The sequence below is a fragment of the Protopterus annectens genome, chromosome 4.part1, assembly GCF_019279795.1.
Source record: "Protopterus annectens isolate FY-2018-M chromosome 4.part1, PAN1.0, whole genome shotgun sequence".
NCBI lineage: Eukaryota > Metazoa > Chordata > Ceratodontiformes > Protopteridae > Protopterus > Protopterus annectens.
In genome coordinates this window covers 831,626,384-831,646,629 of record NC_056734.1, presented here as the reverse complement: position 1 = coordinate 831,646,629, position 20,246 = coordinate 831,626,384, and the positions used below count along the sequence as shown (strand labels likewise).

Here is a 20,246-nt window from a genome sequence, read left to right as displayed (position 1 = left end):
AGTCTTTGATGTGGTGGATAATGTTCTCTCAGTGCCATTGAGACCCTTGACCATCTCATCCTCGGACTCTGTCCTGACTCCCTCTGCTTTAGGTACGGTCTTGACCATCTTATCCTCTCAGGGACAGCCTTTGTCCATTTTGCCTCAGGAAGCTCCCCTGAGGGAATGACAGGATGTTGGCGAATCCTCCCCAGAGAGTTCCACTGAGGAGGTTCCTCTCAAATGGACATGTAAAAGGAGGCACTTGGACTCCCCACCAGAGTCCCTCACCAAAGACACTGATTTGTAGGAAGGAGAAGGTCCCCCCAATCACCCCCCGAGGATGTCTCCTTTAGAGACATCTAGGAAATACCACCAAATGAAACAGAGAACTGTACTCAACAAGTTTAATACGTAAAGAATAAAAAATAAAGAATAAAAATAGAAAGGTTATCGTAAAGCGCATTTCATCCAGCTCTATAGCCAGACTTCATCAGACAAACACCAAATAAAATAAAATCTTAATATAGTAAATGACACACACACACCCTCCTCAGGTTAATTGTTCAACCAATAAGTCTCACCAAGCCAACCATGTTCCTCCCATATAAAAAAAATATTGCTTTGGATCAGTTAATCTAAAATAACTTACAAGTTTTTATAAATATAATAAATAATAACAACTTTGTTCAACAAACAAATATTCCAAAAGTCGTTTGTAATACCTAGATGGTACATAAGTTACAATACTGAAAATATGTAAAAGAATATGTATATAAATAAATCGATATATATGTTGGTATTTCCTAGTTGGTCCGTGTTGTCTTACTGGTTTTGGTTTGGTCCTTTGGAGAGATCATGGAACTCCTATGCCGGGGAGGGGGAAATCTGCCCAAAAAACTACCTTGGGCGAGTCAGTGTTCCTGGTGGCATTCAGCACAGGCCCATCTACTTTCTGGGTGTCCCCTCCCATGGATCCTTTAGTGGACTTAGTAACATCTCGGGTGTGGAAGGAACCGGACACTGTGGAACTTATCCCTAAGCACCGTAATAAAGTCCTTAGTTCCCCTTTAGACAGGACTTGTTGGAATAAGGGGTCCCCGCAGGGATGCTATGGTTGTGACAGCCACCACAAAGAAAGAGCTCATGCAGGAGAGCTCTACGGTCCATTCTTCTGACCAAGAGTCAAGGGCGATGGATCATTTCAGGAAGCGGGTGTACACTTCAGCAACTTTTTCCATAAGAGTGCTGAATTACATGGCACACGTAATTCGGCTGAAGCGAGTCTTAGTTAAGGAAATCACTGAGTCGATCCTGGAGTCCATGTCAGCAGAGGGCAAAAAGACATTTTCCGCTCGGGTGGCCACTCTCAAGGCAGTAGCTAATACGTCTATGCATCTTCTCTCCCATGCCACAGAGGGAGCCACCAGGGTGGCCGGTACTGGCGTTGCCATCAGGTGCCATACCTGGCTCCCAACTTTGTCAATTCTCGTAACCCATTAATGCATCATTTGCAAATGACCCATGTGACAGTTCTTCCCTGTTTTGGAAGTCAGTTCAAGAGACCTTGGTCCAGAGTGAGAAGGACATGAAGACACTGTCTGCCATCGGGATCCGTTTCTCCTCCTCTCAAAGATCCTTTTCTAGGAATCAGCAAGGGATGAAGAAGATGTGGTTCTGGAAGTCTCAAGTGTTTTCCCAGGACACTCAGAACTCATCTTCCCTCAGAGGTAGAGGGGATTATGATAGATGCTGTCCTAGATTTAGAGTGGGTCCGAGAACCGTCGGGTCTTGAGAACTGTTCTCAGACAGATCCGCCCAGCAGCCCTGAAGGGCTGCCTGACTGCTCATCTCTGGAGCCAGTCGGGGGTCGCCTATTGCTACACCCAGTGGCTTGGGAGTCCGTAACAATAGTTTGTTTGGTATTGCAAATTATATCCAGAGGATATTCCATCCCGTTCATCGAACTACCTCTCCCACGAATCACCTCCCAGATGTTCCAACCGCACAAAGGTAGGAAGCAGCCCTGGAGATAGACAAGCTGCTAAGAAAACGAGTCATCCAACCCGTCCCACTAGGCCAATCTGGATCAGGCATTTATTCCAGGTTCTTTTTAGTGCCAAAGAAAACAGGAGACCTAAGACCCATTCTGGATCTATCCACCTTGAATCCGTCAGTAGCCAAGGTGAAATTCCGGGTGGTCACTCTTCAGTCCATCCTGCCCTACCTGCAGGCGAATGACTGGATGTGCTCGATTGACCTCCAGGATGTGTACTATCATATCAAGAGGGACAGGAGCTTTCAGAGGTTTATCCGCCTCCAGTTGGCAGCCAATCGTTATCAGTTCAGAGTCCTTCCCTTTGGTCTTACAACAGCCCCCAGGGCATTCACCTAGATGATGGCAGTAGTAGTGGCTCACTTGAGACTTCAGGGCATTTAGGTTTTCCCTTATCTGGATGATTGGCTCTTTGCTACCCCTTCCAAGCATCTACTTTGCCAAGCCAGGGATTATTTTGTTATACTAGCAAAAAGACTGGGCATCACCATTAATCTCAACAATTCATCACTGACCCTGTTCAGATCCTAGACTTCATTGGGGCTCGGTTGGACACTATCCAAGTGAAAGTTTTCTTCACCCCAGATAGGGTACACAGTCTAAAGTTACATGTTTTGTACATCCTTCAAGCCCAAGTTCCGACAGCAGAAAAAGTACTGAGGGCATTGGGGTCTATGGCAGCCACAATCAACCTATTACCCTTAGCGTGCCTTCACATGCAGATTCTCCAGTGGACTATTGCAGTTCAGTGGTCTCTATTAGCTCTACCATTGTCTCATCTGGTCCGAATCTCCCGAGTATACAGGGACTCTCTTCGGTGGTGGATTCATTCCCTGGACCTAGTCACGGGGCGTCCCTTTCTCCCATCCTTTCCCAAAACCACAGTGACCACAGACACCTCCCAGCTAGGGTGTGGGGGGGGGGCATTGCTCAGGAAGGACAGTCCAAGGCACGTGGTCCCCATCCGAGACCAGTTTGCATATCAGCGTCCTGGAGATGAGGGTGGTTCTTCTTGAGTTGCAGACCCTTTGTGCCCATCTTCCTCTAGGGATGATTGCAATTTGAACAGACATGTCATGTTCTGGTACATCAACAAGCAAGGAGGAAGCAGATCTTACCCCCTTTGTTGTGAAGCCATGAGTGTGGGAATGGGTGATCTCCACCGGCCATTTTCTGGTGGCAACGCACATCCCTGGACGGTCCAACATTCTAGCGGACAGGCTCAGCAAATCTATCCTGATGTCTTATGAGTGGTCTCTGAATCCTTCAGTGGCAGAGCAGATCTTTCTAAATTGAGGTCATCCTTGCTGGGATCTAGGTTGAGAGGTATGTTTCAGAAGATGGAGCCACTCTTTTCAGATTCCCTGTTATGGTTAGTGTACTCACACATTTGTAACACATCTTTACCTTCATCTGTCTGTCAGTTTGTCTCTTCCCTACAGCTGTAGAAGATATCTTCTGATAAGCCAGTCATTTTTCTTTGGAGTGGAAATAAAAAAAATATTTAGCTGTGTCTCACCACACTGGCCTTTGATGTGTGTGTGTGTGTGGGGGGGGGGTCTGCTTTTCAGTCTTGCCCTAGTCTCCCTTCGTATGTTGCAGTGACAAAGTCTGTGAATTCACTGATTATAAAAAATCCGACAAATTCCTCTGTTATTTTGTTTAGTCAGTCCTTGCACACTTTATAGATTTAGGTATCAATCTCTTGTTTGGTCTGCAGAACTGGAAAGAACAGTCCACCTACAGCTTCTTACATAACATAAACTCCTTTCAGTACTCTACCTACGGTGAGGTAAAGGGAGTGGCTGCTCTGGGCAGAAGCTGTTATGAAGAACAGTCAGCAGTGCTGAATAATTGACTATTATATGTGAATACTGTACCAAAATTCATTTAAGAAACTACCGGTATTGTAGACAATTAAATGAATGAGCTAAGTAGCTTTGTGTGTTAGTAACTGCAACAAAGACCTTTGGTACAGTTCAGAAGCTAACTTTTTTGCCCCAAACTTTAGAAGGACATTTTTTGGTGCCTAACTTCAGGTTGATGGGGAACCAGTCTGAGGACCGCCCAGGGTACAAGTTGACCTAGCTGTAAGTCTTGATTCTTTCTATCTGACTGAAGTTTTAACATGAGTGGTATTCATAGACAGTATTCACAAATGTAGAGGGTCTGGTGCATGGTGGAAGCCATGTACCAAAACTTTACACAATTCACATATGTTGGTACACCCCAGAGTAGCTGCATGCACTGCTGTGTACCTGGAAGAGGAGTGTCAGTGGCGATGGCCACAGTTTACAAGTGTCATATATTGTATGGGGGGGGGCAAGTATTTATGGTTCCCATCTGCTGATGTGCATCACTAAATAAATGCAAGTTGTCCCTACAGCCCCAGAAACAATAGTTCCAAGATGGCTGCACATTGTGTAACAGCTTACTTCTAGCTTTCCCAGTGTGAAAACAGAAACATAGCAGAGAAAGCCAATGGACCTAAATTTCTGGGTAAAATTTCAGTAACTGATTAGTAAGTGCACTACCTGGATGCCAGGAAAAAAGAAATACAGAGGACCTAAAGAAAAATCAACTGCAAAAAAAGATGACAAAAAACACTGATTGGGGAAAGTACTGCAGCTGTTCAGCAAAAAGTTGTGCAAGCTACAGACGTGACTTCCAGTAACCTAGAGGAAAGTATAAGGCAACTGCACAAAGACCTGATTAAAATAATTAAAAAAATGATGGAGTATATCATCTCAAACAATAAAAAGCTGGAAAAATGTAAAAAGCTTTAAACAGATGTTTAGATAAGGTGATAAAACTGCAAAACCCAGTGGTTGAAATAAAGAAAAGGCAGGCTGAATATGAGACTGCACAAGAAGAGATGTGTCAAAAAATAATAGAATTAGAGGAAAGAGCACATAGGGAAAACCTGAGATTTTCTGCCAAACCAGAGAAGCTGGAAGGAACAGACTATATTAATTTTATGAAAGCACAAATAAGCAACTGGAGTGGTATTCCATATTAGGAACGTAGCGTGTATGCTCCAAACCTGGCAATGAGAAAGCAACCTAGACCTCTAATAGTAAAGATGTAGTCTTACCAGCAAAAGGAGTTGATTCTGACAAAATTGTGGCAGAAGGACCAAGTACTAAAAGTGGGAGATGACAGAGTGTTTGTGGAAAATGATTACTTATTGTACACCAGGCAAAAGAGGCGGGAATATCGAGAAGCAGGCATGAAATTCAAACTGCTGAACCAAGCTATCTTCAAAATATTTTTCCCTAGAGGGACAAAATCTTTTTTTATGAAGTACATGCTAAAGAAGAAATACAAAAGTTAGTGAGGTGTGAAGCAAAAGGGAATTCTGCTGCTTATTCTTCTGGTAATAAAGACCAGAGAAGAGACTGTGCCAGTGAAATATTTTCCAATGTTTCAATGGAAAATGCTTGAGAGAAGGGAAAAAAAAAGTCAACTAGAAGAATCAAGAGTATTTTGGAAATGAAACAGACACAAGATTTGGAAGATGAAGAGGAACAGGAATAAAACCAGTAACTTGAAAATTGACAAATGTATTCCAAAGCAATAGTTATATTTATGAAACATGACAGAACAAGAAAATCTGGAAATATTGGACTTTGTTAACTTATCGGGGACTCTTAACACATATGCCCTACTTCATGTCATTAATGTTCTGAAAAATACTTAGGAGAGGAGGGAGAAAGTTAACTGTAAGTAAAACATTTTTTTTTCTTAATGGCACGATTTTAATAGTGCATGATTCTTTGCATGCTATAAAGTAAAGTTTTCTCAGTTAAAGTGTAATGGGGATGCTAATATAAATACATCCTTTTTTTTTCTTTCTTCCTTCTCTTTTTCTCCTTGCTCAGCCTTAAGAAATGTAGGCACTGCAGTGTAAAAAAAAAGAAAAATCTGGTTAAAAGTGCATGACAAAAGAAAAATTAGTAAAAAGCATTATCAACTATAAAAATGAGAACTACAAATATCACTCATCAATGCATTTTCTGGCAAAGAATATATGATTTACTGGAGAAATATTAATGGTTTACTATATAATAAAGTCTCTTGTTATGAGCTTTTTGTAAATAATTATTTGTTTTATTAGGTTTGTTTGAACTAATGTTTGATTATTTTTTTTAAAGATTTTTTTTTATTTAAAAAAAAAAACAAAAATGAGTGTGCTTTTTCTCATTCTTGCATAGGGGAATGACAGGCTTAAGGCCATTAGCTTAGTGACCCATTTTAAGAGAAAGCAAGTAAATTAAAAGAATGTCGAACATTATAAGTTTTTTTTTTCTGGTAAACAAATGTATGCTTGGCAGTTTTGTGTCTGGTTCTCATGTCTCTAGGAGACAATCTGATAAAGAGAAATGGCTTGGAGAAAATGTTTTCTGAAGGCATTCAAGTGTTTTCCCAGCTGAGAGAGCAATAAAGATGAGACAAAGCCAGACAGCACTTAGTACAAGCATAAGCCATACCATGTGTCTTAGCATGGATAACATTTCTTTTAGGTTATCTCAAGTTTGTGTGTGTGGCTGTCAGTTTGGAGCATTTGCTCCTCTTAGGAGGGTAAAACTTCAGTGTTTGAAGATGTACATAGTTTTTGTGTTATTATTAAGTTAATATGTTTTAGGGGAATATTGGAGATGTGTTTGTATTTTTGTTTGAGGGCTTTCAATAAAACAAAAAGTTTTGTAAGATGTGACATAGGCTGAAATGAAGATGACAAGAAAAAACTGTATAAAAGATTAACCTGCCGAACAGTATAACGCAAAAGCTGGAACTAGACATTTAACAAAAAAGCGGTTATACATAAAAGATGGGAATAATAACTTTTCAAGAAAATGTTTTCTGTAATGTCTTTAAATGTCAATGGTCTCACACATAAATACAAAATAGAAAGAGTAGTGAAATGTATTAAAAATGTAGAGTGCAAATAACTACACTACAGGAGACACTTGCAAAGAACTGAACATGTGAATTTGTTAAAGCATTTCAGGATGGTTATTCTGCGGAATACCTGTGGCAAAGGAAGAGAGGAGTACTTATATTAATTGCAAGAGGCACTCCAGTAGTGATAGAAGAGGATAAAAAGATAATAATGGTAGATTGGTAGTACTAAGGGGTTACTGGCAAAGAAGGAGGATTACACTTGCATGTATTTATATTCCACCCAAAACTGCATAATGGAGCTTAAGAAAATCCTGGGAGAAATAATCAGTTTTCATCAAGGAATATTAGTTACAGGAGGGGACTGGAATTTGATTTGCAGCAGTGAAGATGTGTCTGGGGGGCACAGAAGGGAAAACGTAACAAAGCAAGGTGAATTTTTGAACAAATTTATGAAAACATTTGGCATGAAAGATGTGAATTCAGTACTAGGAGTTTGGAGTGAATTTACATATTATTCCCCAAGATACAAAAACTGGGCTAGGCTAGCAGAATTTACATTTCACAAGAACATGCGCATTTAATTGAAGGTCTTGATACACATCCAGTAATTATTTCAGATCATGTGCCAATAGTAACTAAAAACACAGGATAATTAAATAAAAAATGAGACACTTGTGTTTTCCCACCTATCTGTTCAAAAGAGAAGAATTTAAGGAATTGGTAGTGGAAATTATTCAGGAGCTGTTAGAGAAGATAGAAATGTCTTCTGAAAATATAGTTAGGGAGTGGGCTAAAATTAAAGTGAACTTTAAAAATAGGGTGGAGATAAAAGAAAGGGAGGTATGTTTAAGAAGTATTGAGAATTATTTAGACGGACTGACAAATGTTAAAGTATTGCAAAATAGGGGGAATCCCTTAGAACTGGAAGAGAAGTAACTGCAGAATGTTAAATAAAAAATAAGGGATTGCCTTGATAATATGCATGAGTTTAGAAAGATTGCCATTAAGCAAGTGTTTTTTGATAATCACTCTAGAACACAAAAAAGTTTAGCACAACAACTCAGGCAACAGAAAGTAGAAAGGGTTGTCATCATGCTTAGGGAGCCTACAACATGGACGATAACGAGATCCTGTAGAAATATTAGAATTATTTCAGACATTCTATGAATGTCTGTGTAAAGCAGAGAAATATGGAAATCAAGAAAAGGTACAAATGGAAATGTTTATGGAAAAATTAAATATGTCAAGGTAGATGAGGCTTAATTATTAACAATTAAGATAGGAGGAGATGAGATAAAAATGGTGATGTATAACCAGTCTACAGGAAAGTCCCCAGGAATAGAGGGAACTTCTGTGGAAGTTTGGAAGCTAGGAGGGAAAAACTGATAAAGATCTGGAAGGTTTTGTTTAACAGTATTTTAAGAGGAGGAGAAGCACCAACTTCCTGGAAGAAAGCAGTGATACCTGTAATACCTAAATAGGGTAAAGACCCATCAGATCCAGTTTTGTACAGGCTCATTTCAATACTAAACCATGATTATAAAGTGGTCATGTCTACAGTGGCTAAAATAATGGCAAACTTTATAGATATGGATCAGTGTCGTTTTGTGGAGGGGAGGCAAACATTTGACAGCATTAACAGAACATTGATGATCCAGAGGGAAGCAGAATGTAAGAAAGCACCACTGTTGTTGGTAAGTCTTGATGCAGAGAAAGCATTTGACAGACTAAGCTGGGACTTTATGAACAGGGCAATAGAAGCATTTGCATTCCCTGATAAAATTATAATGTTGATTAGGAGGATATATGAGGGATCGGAGGTGAAAATTAAAGTGATAACCATTGCAAAGAAAATAAAGGGACTTAGAAATTCAAGGATATAATTGGTATGGTAGTCAAGAAAAGCTGGCTGTATTTGCAGATGATATAATTTTATACCTGACAAAACCAGAAGGGACATTACAGTCTTGTGGAACATTTTGAGACAGTTTCAAATCCTTTCATGATACAAAATTAATGAAGCTAAAATAAAGACAATAGTGGTAAATTATGTACCCACACACAAATTGGTTTAGCAATATCTGTATTTATGGGGACATGATAAAATTAAGTATTTAGGAGTATGGATTAAAAACACCTCCAGTGTGGCAGCTAAGGATATGTAGGAAGAGACTAAATAAAAGAAAATACAAAAACAGAGAAAAGGGAAGCTCTGTTATATGGATATCGATAGTAAGATACAAGCAGTTAAATGTTTTTAGTCCCTTAAGTCTTATACACAGGTCAGGCATATTTTTATCAACCAGAGAAGTTGTGAATAGCAATTAATAAAGAGATGAAGGAGTTTATCTGGGAGGGGAAGACAGCAAGAGTCAAGTGTGGATCAGCTGATTCTTCCACTAGAAAAAGGTGGATTGGGATTACCCGATTTGAAGGGCTATTTCAAGCAACACAGTTAAGGCTCCTATACATAGCACAAGCAGAAAACTATAATTAATAGTGGAAAGAGATGATGATGAAATGGGGGTGGGAGGTCACGAAACAAGGAGAGACTGGGATTTTGGATGCAGACCTTTAAGGAGAATAACAATAATCCTAGAGAATATTATATTCATAAAGTAGTAGAAAGTATTCTAAGAATTAAGCCAACACGGGATTGGGACCAAATAACTAGAGAGGGAAAGGTAATAGAATGGGAAGACATCAATAAATTATTTGGACTGCAGGTTAGAGATTGCCTTCCCTATCAAGGATTGATATCAGTGAAGAAGGCAAAGAGATATAAATAGGGCAATCCCAAATGAAAGGTCAGCACTGGTAGAGTTTTTAGTAAAATCTAGAACAGAAGCTTCCGTTAAAAAGGAATAATTAGTAGAGCATAAAAATATTGTATGATAACTATAAGAATCAACCAGAGGAGGTTAGAAAGGATTGGGAAGAGAGATTGGATAAGTAATATACAACGAAACAACAGGGGATATATGTATGCCTTCCAAAATTGCAGCAAAGTCTAGAAGATGTAGGGGTTGCTTTGAAGTGTTAACATAGGTATTTTTATACCCAAAGTAGACTTGAAAGAATATTTCCTCAGGTAGACAGAAATTTATTGGCGGTATGATGGGGAAGAAAGAGGTAACTGGGAACATATTTTCTGGAAGTGTAATGAGTTGGCAGACTTTCAAGATTCCCTGCAGAGTGCTCTGTTAGAAATATTTGGTGAGTAAATTGGTGTAACTAAGGAAATTATTTTTTGAGCTGTAATACAGAATTGGAATTGCCTAGACATAGTAAGGCCTTGCTGAGTCCATGGTGGCTGCCAAAAAAAAGCAGTTACTAGAAAATGGAAATCAAAGTATAAACCAAATTTACTAGAAGTAGCAAATATAGTAACAGAGATAAAACAACTGGAATTGTGATCTTTAGAAAAGGGTAGGAGCAAATTGCATAGGAAAAAAATTGGAGTTGTGGGAACAATAAATACAGAGGAAGCACAGTGTTGAACAGAAGCTAATGTTAAAAAGGAATAATTAGTAGAGCATGTAAAATATTGGATGATAACTATAAGAATCAATCAGAGGAGGTTAGAAAGGATTGGGAAGAGAGATTTGAACGTGCTGTGTAATATTTGACTGACAATGACTGGATAGTTTATAAGTGATGTATAATGTTTGCAATTACAAAAAAAAAGTCCAAAACATACACTGTGAAGCAGTAGGAAACACTTTGTCAGCCAAACACTTCAGTCCAAGCTGTTTTTATTCTTCCAACATACAAAGACACAGATTGAGCGCTTTCATCCCCTAAACTGGGGACTCCCATCAGAATCTAACTGCACTCCATAGTACAGCCTTTAAATACTATTAAAAATGAGTGATGTCATCACCCTTCACAATCCTTTAAAGATACAACTACCTTAATGCTCAAATGAAAGGCACTACAAACACCTTTTGACAAGAACATTTTAACAAACATCATTTATAAAAAAGAACTTTTCAAATTCCAAGATTGTGTCTGCATGGTTTGTAATGTATAATGTATGCAACTGAAATTGTATCGATATGATTTGTTTTCATTTATGTAAATGTAAAATTGCCTATGTCATACGTGATAATTTAATAAAGATGTGCTTCTTGTTTAAAAAAAAAACTAAGTCCCAGAAACAATAAAGATACCATCAGTAGTGTGTAACTGAACAATACCATACCTACATCAGTGTATAAATGCATAAATTGTTGCTATTTTATTGTAAAGAAGCAAAGCCTCCACCAGACATCCTTCCACTCACAGTAACACAGTGATGCAATCATATCTTATGGCTGCCATTACAATCTTGGAACTCCAGCTAATGGGAGGCAGAGGTTTATCAGTCCCTTCATTAGCATAGTTAAAGATTTACTGCTGCTCCACATACATGGCAAATAAGGTGGATACTTTCATGAATTGTTTATTGCCTTGTATGTGGAAGAGAGAAATACCCTGGTGTTCCACTGAATCCACTATCTGCCACTATCTGTTCAATAGGAATTGCTGCAATATCTTTCAAAGAAACGTAACAACGTACCCACACTGAAATAGCCAGTTTCAGTTAGAGTAATGAAGAAGAATGGGAAAAGCAAAAAAAATGTTGCATAGATTTGGTAATAACAATCAAGCAGCCTTAAGATAAAATATTGGCACTTCCTGTGAAAGAAGGTATGTATTAATGAGTTAAACACTAATAAAGATGAACATGCCTCAAGGGCACATATTTCATTAATACCAGTGCGCAAGTCCTTAATCTAGATGGTAGCATGATCCATGAAAGATAATCTAACTGCTGTACCTCTGTGTATAGCTCTGTCAACATGATCATGAGTCCTTGTGGGAGATCTTTTCTGGGTGTTGCTCCAGCGTTTTTGCAACTCCACTTTTGTATGACCTTGGAGTACATAAATATATGTATATGTATATATATATATATATATATATATATAGAGAGAGAGAGAGAGAGAGAGTATATATACATAGAGAGACAGAAATGGACAGAGAGATCTATATATCAGCATCTATCTCTATTGTTTATATATATATATATATATATATATATATATATATATGTGTGTGTGTGTGTGTGTGTGTGTGTGTGTCTGTATTATATAAATGTGCACACACACACACATACATATATAGGTATTAATGTCAGTTACTGTGAACAGTGTATGGCCTGCTGCATGCAAACATATATTTTATCATTCAGTTATTTCTGTGTTGCATGTCCAGTAAGTAAAGTAAGCATATTAGCATTCCTCTGTCTGTTCAAGGACTTGTAGCTTTTGTGTACAATGAGTATATATATATATATATATATATATATATATATATAAAATATATATATATATATATATATGTGTGTGTGTGTGTGTGTGTGTAGAGAGAGAGAGACAGCAATGCTGCAAAGTGAAGCTGTATAGGTTCGTCATAGAGTTTTTTTTTTTTTGAATTGAGAAATATTTCTGAGAATGTTTCGCAATTCAGTCACACAAGCATTTGAATGGCAACTTTCCACTGGCATTTCAGCCTTACATTCACATTCCAAGATGGGAAAAAAATCATCATTAAACTTACATTGTAAAAAGAAAAATTAAAAACTATACATTCTACTCAGACCATCCAGTCATGTTACCCTTGAAGGTAGAACTTTACTGGAGAAGGAAATCATCATTTCACGGTTAATAGAATATGGCATCCCCCTTCTACTTATTTACTCATTTTATTAAAAGCTATTCCCGTCTGCAAAAACTTGAAAATAAGATCTGTCAAGTTTATCCTGCATGCTCCTCAGATGGAAAACCACTATTATAATTCTAAAAGATATATGTATACATGTATGTATATATGTGCGTGTGTATAAATATATATATATATATATATATATATATATATATATATATATATATATATATATATATATATATCATATATACATGAGATAGAGGGATGATACTCCAGTATACCATAATCGTGAATGTATCTCAGTCCATGTCCTTTTGCATATCTAGACTTTGTCTTTTTCACACTGTGGTCTTCATACAGTGAAGTCATTAGACACTATGATCTCTATTTTGAATATGTATTTTAATGAATTATTGGAGCAGCTGACAGTAAATCATATATATGAGGTATGTATGTGTGTGCATGTGTATTATACACACACACACACACACACACACACACACACACACACACACACACACTGATCTGATCACAACTAACCATTTTCAGATACAGGCTAGATGAATACAATTACATATAAAAATACTATACACAATACAAAATCAAATATATATATATATATATATAGAGAGAGAGAGAGAGAGAGAGAGAGACAGAGAGCAACAAAAAGTATTATAATAACTTGTTTGCAGGGCGTTGCCTACAGTAACAAGGCAGAGAACATGATAGTTCAGTGAAACACTTTGATCATGGGAGAGTTCAACTGTCCTTTCATAGACTGGACAACATACACAAGCAGAAATAAGATTGCCCTGAGGTTCCTGAACTTTAATCCAAATGCTCTGGAACAGCTAGTTTGCACCCCCTACAAGGGGCTCAAATGTCCTGGACCTGGTACTTACCAACATAGGGGGAGTCACTGCCCTACCCCTGTGTGTATCATTTGAAGTAAAGATCAATCTGGGTACTCCCATAGGAGCAAGCAAACTGAAAATTTTCTCCAAAGCAAACTTTAGCGTAATAAGCAAGTTTCAAACCCCATGCTAATACAGCCAACAATGACTCCTATGCAGAGGACTACACAGATGCCCTATACAGACATTTAAACAAGTGTAAAAACTCAGCTGTACCTGTCAAGATCAAAACCAGGTCCTTCCAAAGAAACAGGTCACGCTGGTGGAACACAAGTATAAATAGGTTGTATAACAAAAGGAAAAAACTGTTATCCAAGAACAAGAGGGATCTTATCAGAGGGAGAATACCCTGCACAGCTTAAACAAGCAAATCAGGTATTTTGAAAAGTCCTCTGAAGCCAATAATGAGGCTAAATTAGCATCTCTAGCTAAAGACACTCATAAGGCTTTCTTTAGCTATATCCAAAATCGTGAATGTAGACAGCAATAAATAACAAATTATCCAAACAAAGGTTTGCAGTAGTAAGCGAAATTAAAAAGCTAATGTTTACCAAAAAACAATTTAGTGAAGCACTTTTCGTCTGCACCGTGTGCAGACTTCTTCAGAATACAAAAACCTTTAAAAACTTTCTTTAAAAACATTTAAACTGGTGTGGTGAACCAATCATAGCACACAATTGGTTAAGGTAATTATTTAGAGCTGTTGCATAAATTATAAAGATGAACTAATTAAATACGCATAAAGTGAACTTTACTGCAAAACCCTCCATGAATAACTGGGGCAGCGACTATCAAACACACTAGGAAAAAATCATAACAAAAACTTAAACTTAAAAGCAGACACAATAAAAGTGAATATCCAAAATCGTAACAGGAATGGTCAGCTATGTGCCAAACTGACTCCGGATGGTACTACTCACACTGAACCAAAGAAATTGCCAACCTGCTGGCAGAAAGATTTGGCACAAATTTCACCCCCCTGTCCCCACCAGACACACCCCAAACCATCCATGTCACCAGTCCACTACCTATCATCTCCAAAGTGCAGATAATATCCACCGTCTCCAAGGCCACAAATACAACCACCATGGAACCAGATAACATCCCAGACTGCTTACTAAACAATCTAAAACAAGCCTGAGCATTGGCTTTGTTCCAGCAGAGTGGAGAACTGCAACAGTAATCCCCTTACACAAAGGGGGTCCATCAACCGACCCTGGGATCTATAGACCCATAAGCCTAACCACCCTTATCTACAAACCCATGGAAAGAATCATCATAGACCTTATCAACAAGGACATAGGCAACTTCCAAACTCTTGACCAGACCCAGTTTGGCTTCATTAAGTTCAGATCTTGTTTATCAAACCTAGTGGACATTTTTGAGAATGTCACCAAAGCCCTAGAAGAGGGCAAAACAGTACATACCACCTATCTTGACTTAGCCAAGGCCTTCGACACAATCTCCCACTCAGGTATCATTGAGAAACTCCCAGCTGGGGATTAACCCATATGACACTAGATGGGTAGTAAACTGGCTCACCGACAAAAGACATACTGTCAAAGTTGGGGATTCCACCTGCACCAGTAAACCAGTTACCAGTGGTGTACCACAGGGGTCTGGGCTGGCCCCTCTACTATTTGGAACCTACTTCTCGGATGTCCAGGTGAAAGTAGATGACCTGTGGCTTACCAAGTTCACAGATGACTGCAAACTAGGTGCAATCATTGTGGCCCCACATGAAATTACCATATTACAAAAGGGACTAACGCAGACTAATGATTGGTGCCAGAGTCACAATCTAAAACTAAATAAGAAAAAGTGTATCATTATCCCCTTTGGTAAAGAAGTGGCCCCTGCAAATTATATTATAGATAGCACCCCCCCCCCCAAGCTCAAACACAATGGTGAGAGACTTCAGAATGCAGGTTGATAGCAGTTTAAACTTTGATTACCATGTCTCCACACTGGTAAGAAAAGCCTTCTATGTTGCGCATCTCATAAATAAGGGCATCGCATCCAAGACTAAAGATGTTATAACTCCTAATTGAGTACAATGCTCCCTTTTTCATGTACCTCACCAGACACCTGCAACAACTGGAGAGGCCTCAGAGGTTTCTAACCAAGAAAATTGAGGGCCTCAAAAACATGACCTACACAGAAAGATTGAAGGTCCTGTCTCTGTTTTCTGCATCCTGCAGGCCGCTAAGAGGTGACCTGTGCGTGACCTACAGAGTGATCTCTGACCCTGCCATAATGGAAGTGCTGCATGTCCGCAAATCAAATGGGACAAGAGTCACTTGCTCCAGCCATCTCAACCTAGCCTGTGACATAAACAGAACATGTTGGAGAGACAGATATGTCTCCCAGAGATTGCCGGTTCTTTGGAATAAACTCCTACGTCTCGTGAAGCAGAGCTCCTCAATGACCCTATTTAAGCACAAACTTGACAGTTGGATGGGAGACTGCAAATTCACCCCGGGGGTGGCACCTATTTCCCTCATGAACAGGGGCATTTGGTGGTAATCACTGATTCTCTCTGCTAACAATAACCATGGTCAACTAGGGAACAAGAATATTACAAGGCTTGTTAAGGCCCAAGGGCCATTAGCCTAGTAACCTCCTGGGAACCTATGAACCAATAAGATGGTAGTGGTTAGGTAATATAGCCTGCTGTGAAGCCCTTACACTGAGTTTTCACAGAATGTAGAACAGAGTAATAGGTTCTTTAGGAAGGAAGGCATTCTCTGAGTTTTGGAGCAAGAATAGAGAATGAATGGTCTGTACAGTGAAGTTTGGTTTGCATGGGGTCTGTAGGGTGAGAGCTAGTTTGATATATATATATATATATATATATATATATATATATATATATATATGTATATATATATATATATATATATATATATATATATATATATATATATATATGTGTGTGTATGTATTATAAAATTATGGGTTTTTAATCAAATGTTTGTATGTATATTTTGTTGAGATGTTGAAGTGTGTGTCCATTTTAACAAATGTATGTATCATCAAGTAAAGGGTAGGGTCAGAGGGAAGATGAATTTTTGTAAGTGCATGTGGCTTTGGGAGATGACAATATGTGTGGGAGTGTTAGTAGGTTAAGTTTAGAGTAAGGTTAGATAAGGGAATAGATTTAGTGTTTTGAGTTGTTTGGATGTTTACTGGTTAGGGTTAGATTAAGGGCTGGCTAAGAAGGTAGATATAATACTGTGCATGTACTGGTGTGAGTGGTAAGTTTCTGAATGTCTGGTATAGTGGTAGTGTTATGGAAAGGGTTTTTCTAAGCTAAGGTGTAGGTTTGGGTTAGGGGTGGGGCTAGAGTTACAGGTAGCACACATTACTAGGGTAGCTCAGGGGTTGAAGCCCCTACCCACTTTATTAATGCATGCTAAACTTAACCCTAACCCTGGCTCTAAACTGCACTTCACTGCACCTTAGAAAAGCTTTTTCTGCAACACTACCAGTATTCAGACAAAATTATGTCTGACAATACTACCAGTATTCAGACAAAATTATGTCTGAAGTGAGAGGCAGGGTTAGTGGATTGCAAGAGGAAACCGGTTCTTTTCCTTTTGAGATCTGTTGTTTTTTTGATATTTTAGGTTCTCGGTGTTTTGATACTTCGATTTGCTGGGATCAATAATTTTGATTTAGTCTTTCAGCATTTCAGTCAATTTATCAAAGATTCATATATAATTTTGTGTGTGTGTGAGTACAAACACTATTTCTCTCTACTACTAACAGCTATTTAATGTTATGTGACTCAGTATGTCTCATTAACTATGTATATGACTTAGCCTCTCTTTGAATTTATATTGGTGTCTGTTGATATGCACTGTCTTTCTGATCAGCAATTATAGTGTTCACTATAATACCAAGGTGCTGTATAACATCTAACTGCTGCATGTTTCAAGGATGCACAGGGGTCAGCTCACTAGCCCAGTTAACAGTAACTAATGTACCTGCAAAACATTACCTCCTTGGTTTCCCATTTAACCAATTTATGTGACATTAGAGGACAGAAAGATTATTGCATGTACATTTTTTTTTGCATAGGATACCAACAAGTGCTTTTGGATGTCTTAAGCATTTATTAACTGAAATTACAGACTTTTTCATGGTTTCAGTAATACTAATGTTACATATTGTTTGCTTTTGCTGCAGCTACTTAAATAGGTTGTTCTCTGTTTCCACAGCATATCATAGCAGATGTGTCGATCCTTGGTTAACCAAAACAAAGAAGACATGCCCTGTCTGTAAACAGAAGGTTGTGCCTTCGGAAGGTGACTCAGACTCGGAGTCAGATGACAGCGGCCATGAAGAAAATGAGGCATCTGAACGCACTCCCCTACTGAGATCATCTGCTTCAACTACTGTTCAAACGTTTGGAACTACATCTGCATCTCTTTCCCATCAGACAGTCTCTGAATCACTGGACTACGAAGATGATGAGGCTGAGAGCAGGGTCGCAGATGAAGTCACCGTTACAGTCGGACTGCCCAGTGCCAATGAAGACACTGATCCCAGAGTAACTCAAAATGTTTGAGAAGCCGTACCATAAAAGCCTTGCTGTTTTACTGCAGTTTTTCACAATTATGGTGCCGAATGTTCTTTAGTTGCCACACGTTGATTAGACAAATTTAAAAGTGCTTTCACATTTAAAACCAGCCATTCTTAATTTTTCTATGGAGCTGAATACTGAAGTCTGTAATTCTAGATTTAGGTTGTTAAAAGCATCCCCTGTAATTGCATCTACTTCCTGGGCCAGGAGTAATGATTTGTACTGAAAAGTATATATATCTTTTTTTAAATCACTTTTATTTTTAATTTATTTGAGAAGGCTAAAGTATTCAAAGTATAAACTAATGTCAAACTGTGCTGGCAACATGTACTCATTACCCTGTGAGAATACATTCATATGGTACCTGTCACTGTATTCTATATGTAAAAGATTATACTCGCTCACAGTCACAGGTATGTCAAATACAGTTGAAACTGGTGGTTAGCTTTTTACTGTGGACTGATGTAAAATTTACTTTATTAAGTAAGAGTATGAGTTCTACATAAAAAATCCAAAGGACACAAAAGATGTAAATACTAAATTCATGTGGACCACGATTGCAGCAGTGATTAAATACACCAACTAGGCTGTATTGTAATATAGGTTTAAGTACTTTTATGACTTGCAGCTGAAAACAGTTTCAGTGAAATGGAAATATAATATTGTTAACTATGGAAGTAGTAAAAAAATGTTGTTGTAGCATTTGAGAGGCTACCCTCCGCACTTCAAACCATCCAACGTTTAAGATACTTTAATTTGCCCTGAGAATTATTCATTTACAGATTGTGGTTATAGAACCTAAGAACAGTTAAGCTAATCAGCCCGGTCCACCTGGCTAGTAACACTGGTCTAAATGTATTTCTTAAAATAAACAGTACATAAGTGTAGATGTTGATCCATGTAAAAAGCTTGCACAAACCACATATCTACAGTCTAGCATTTGTCTTGCTAAGCTGGCCGTCAGTAGCTTCTTCAGCATTTTGGCAATAACCATCTCAAAATTTTATATGAAATGACAAAGCACCTGTTCAGATCTTGAAAAGGATATCTGAACAGCAATCAAAGGTAGCAGGTTAGTTATTTAAACACTGTGATAGCTGTACTATAGCTAAATTGCAGGAATATTTACCAAAACACTGTTTTGCCAATGGCAGCTTAAAATTGCACTGTAGTCTTTTAAAATAAGCACCAGTACGACATGTCTTACATTTTGTACTGATATGAATGAGCAATGGAGTGCTTTTTAAATAAAAATAAATGTTGCTTATCTTAAGTGCACCGATAGTGAGTTTTTGTACCTTATCCAAGATTTTCTGTGTTCAGAAATCCAAGGTTATTTATTAGTAGTAGTAGTAGTTTTTTTAGCATTATTATTGTTATAGTCACTGTTTGTATGTGTTTGTCAAGTGGATAAGTCGTGTTCGACCCAAACGTGCCCATTTTCAGATGCAGGCTAGAAGAGAACACTTACAACATGCAAAGACATATTAAGACATCAAAATACAGTACAAATACAAAGAAAATAACAGCAAAACAGACTGCAGAATGTTATACTTGCAAAGAAGAACAAGGAAACAAGTTAGGGTGCTCAATAATGCTTAAGTGCTAAGCACCATAAGCTGGCTTTTTTCACATATTTTGATGAACTGTGACCAGATCTGCATTCCAATTTCATGTTTTTACACTTAAGTGCAAATACACAAGTATCTATTCTCTATTAAACTAATAAAAGTAAAAAAAAATAAAAAAACATTGACTTATTGTAAAAGCACTAAGTATTTCTGACCACCAAGCCATGATACTTTGATTTTTTTTGACCTGGCATAAAATGCCTCCAGTTTAGACTTAACTGTAGAGCATTTACAAAAGGAAATATGTTTTTTCTGCTGTATCTCCTCTAACCATTAAACTTACCCTCCTGGGTACTGTACTTGCCCATTGGTTGCAAGAGGCATGTATACCAGGAGTACCACTGTCATTTTGAGGAGGATGTGGGGTTTTCTTTACAGCTCTGACTCCCCCATGCATGCCCATTAGTTACCAAGGTATTCTTTTATAGAATGTGTTTGTGATGCCTCCATGTCACATGATC

General features: G+C 38.1%; 1 protein-coding gene across 2 annotated transcripts in view; it reads left to right on the top strand.

Annotated features, from left to right (window-relative positions):
• RNF13 (ring finger protein 13) overlaps window positions 1–19,427 on the top strand; it is a 1,555,558-nt gene extending 1,536,131 nt beyond the window's left edge. For both annotated transcript variants that reach the window (XM_044070602.1, XM_044070603.1), the window contains one exon: window positions 17,790–19,427. In XM_044070602.1, the coding sequence (XP_043926537.1) occupies window positions 17,790–18,139 (350 nt within the window). In that variant the 3' untranslated portion in view covers window positions 18,140–19,427. The remainder of the gene's footprint in view (window positions 1–17,789) is intronic.
• The last annotated feature ends 819 nt before the right edge of the window (window positions 19,428–20,246 follow it).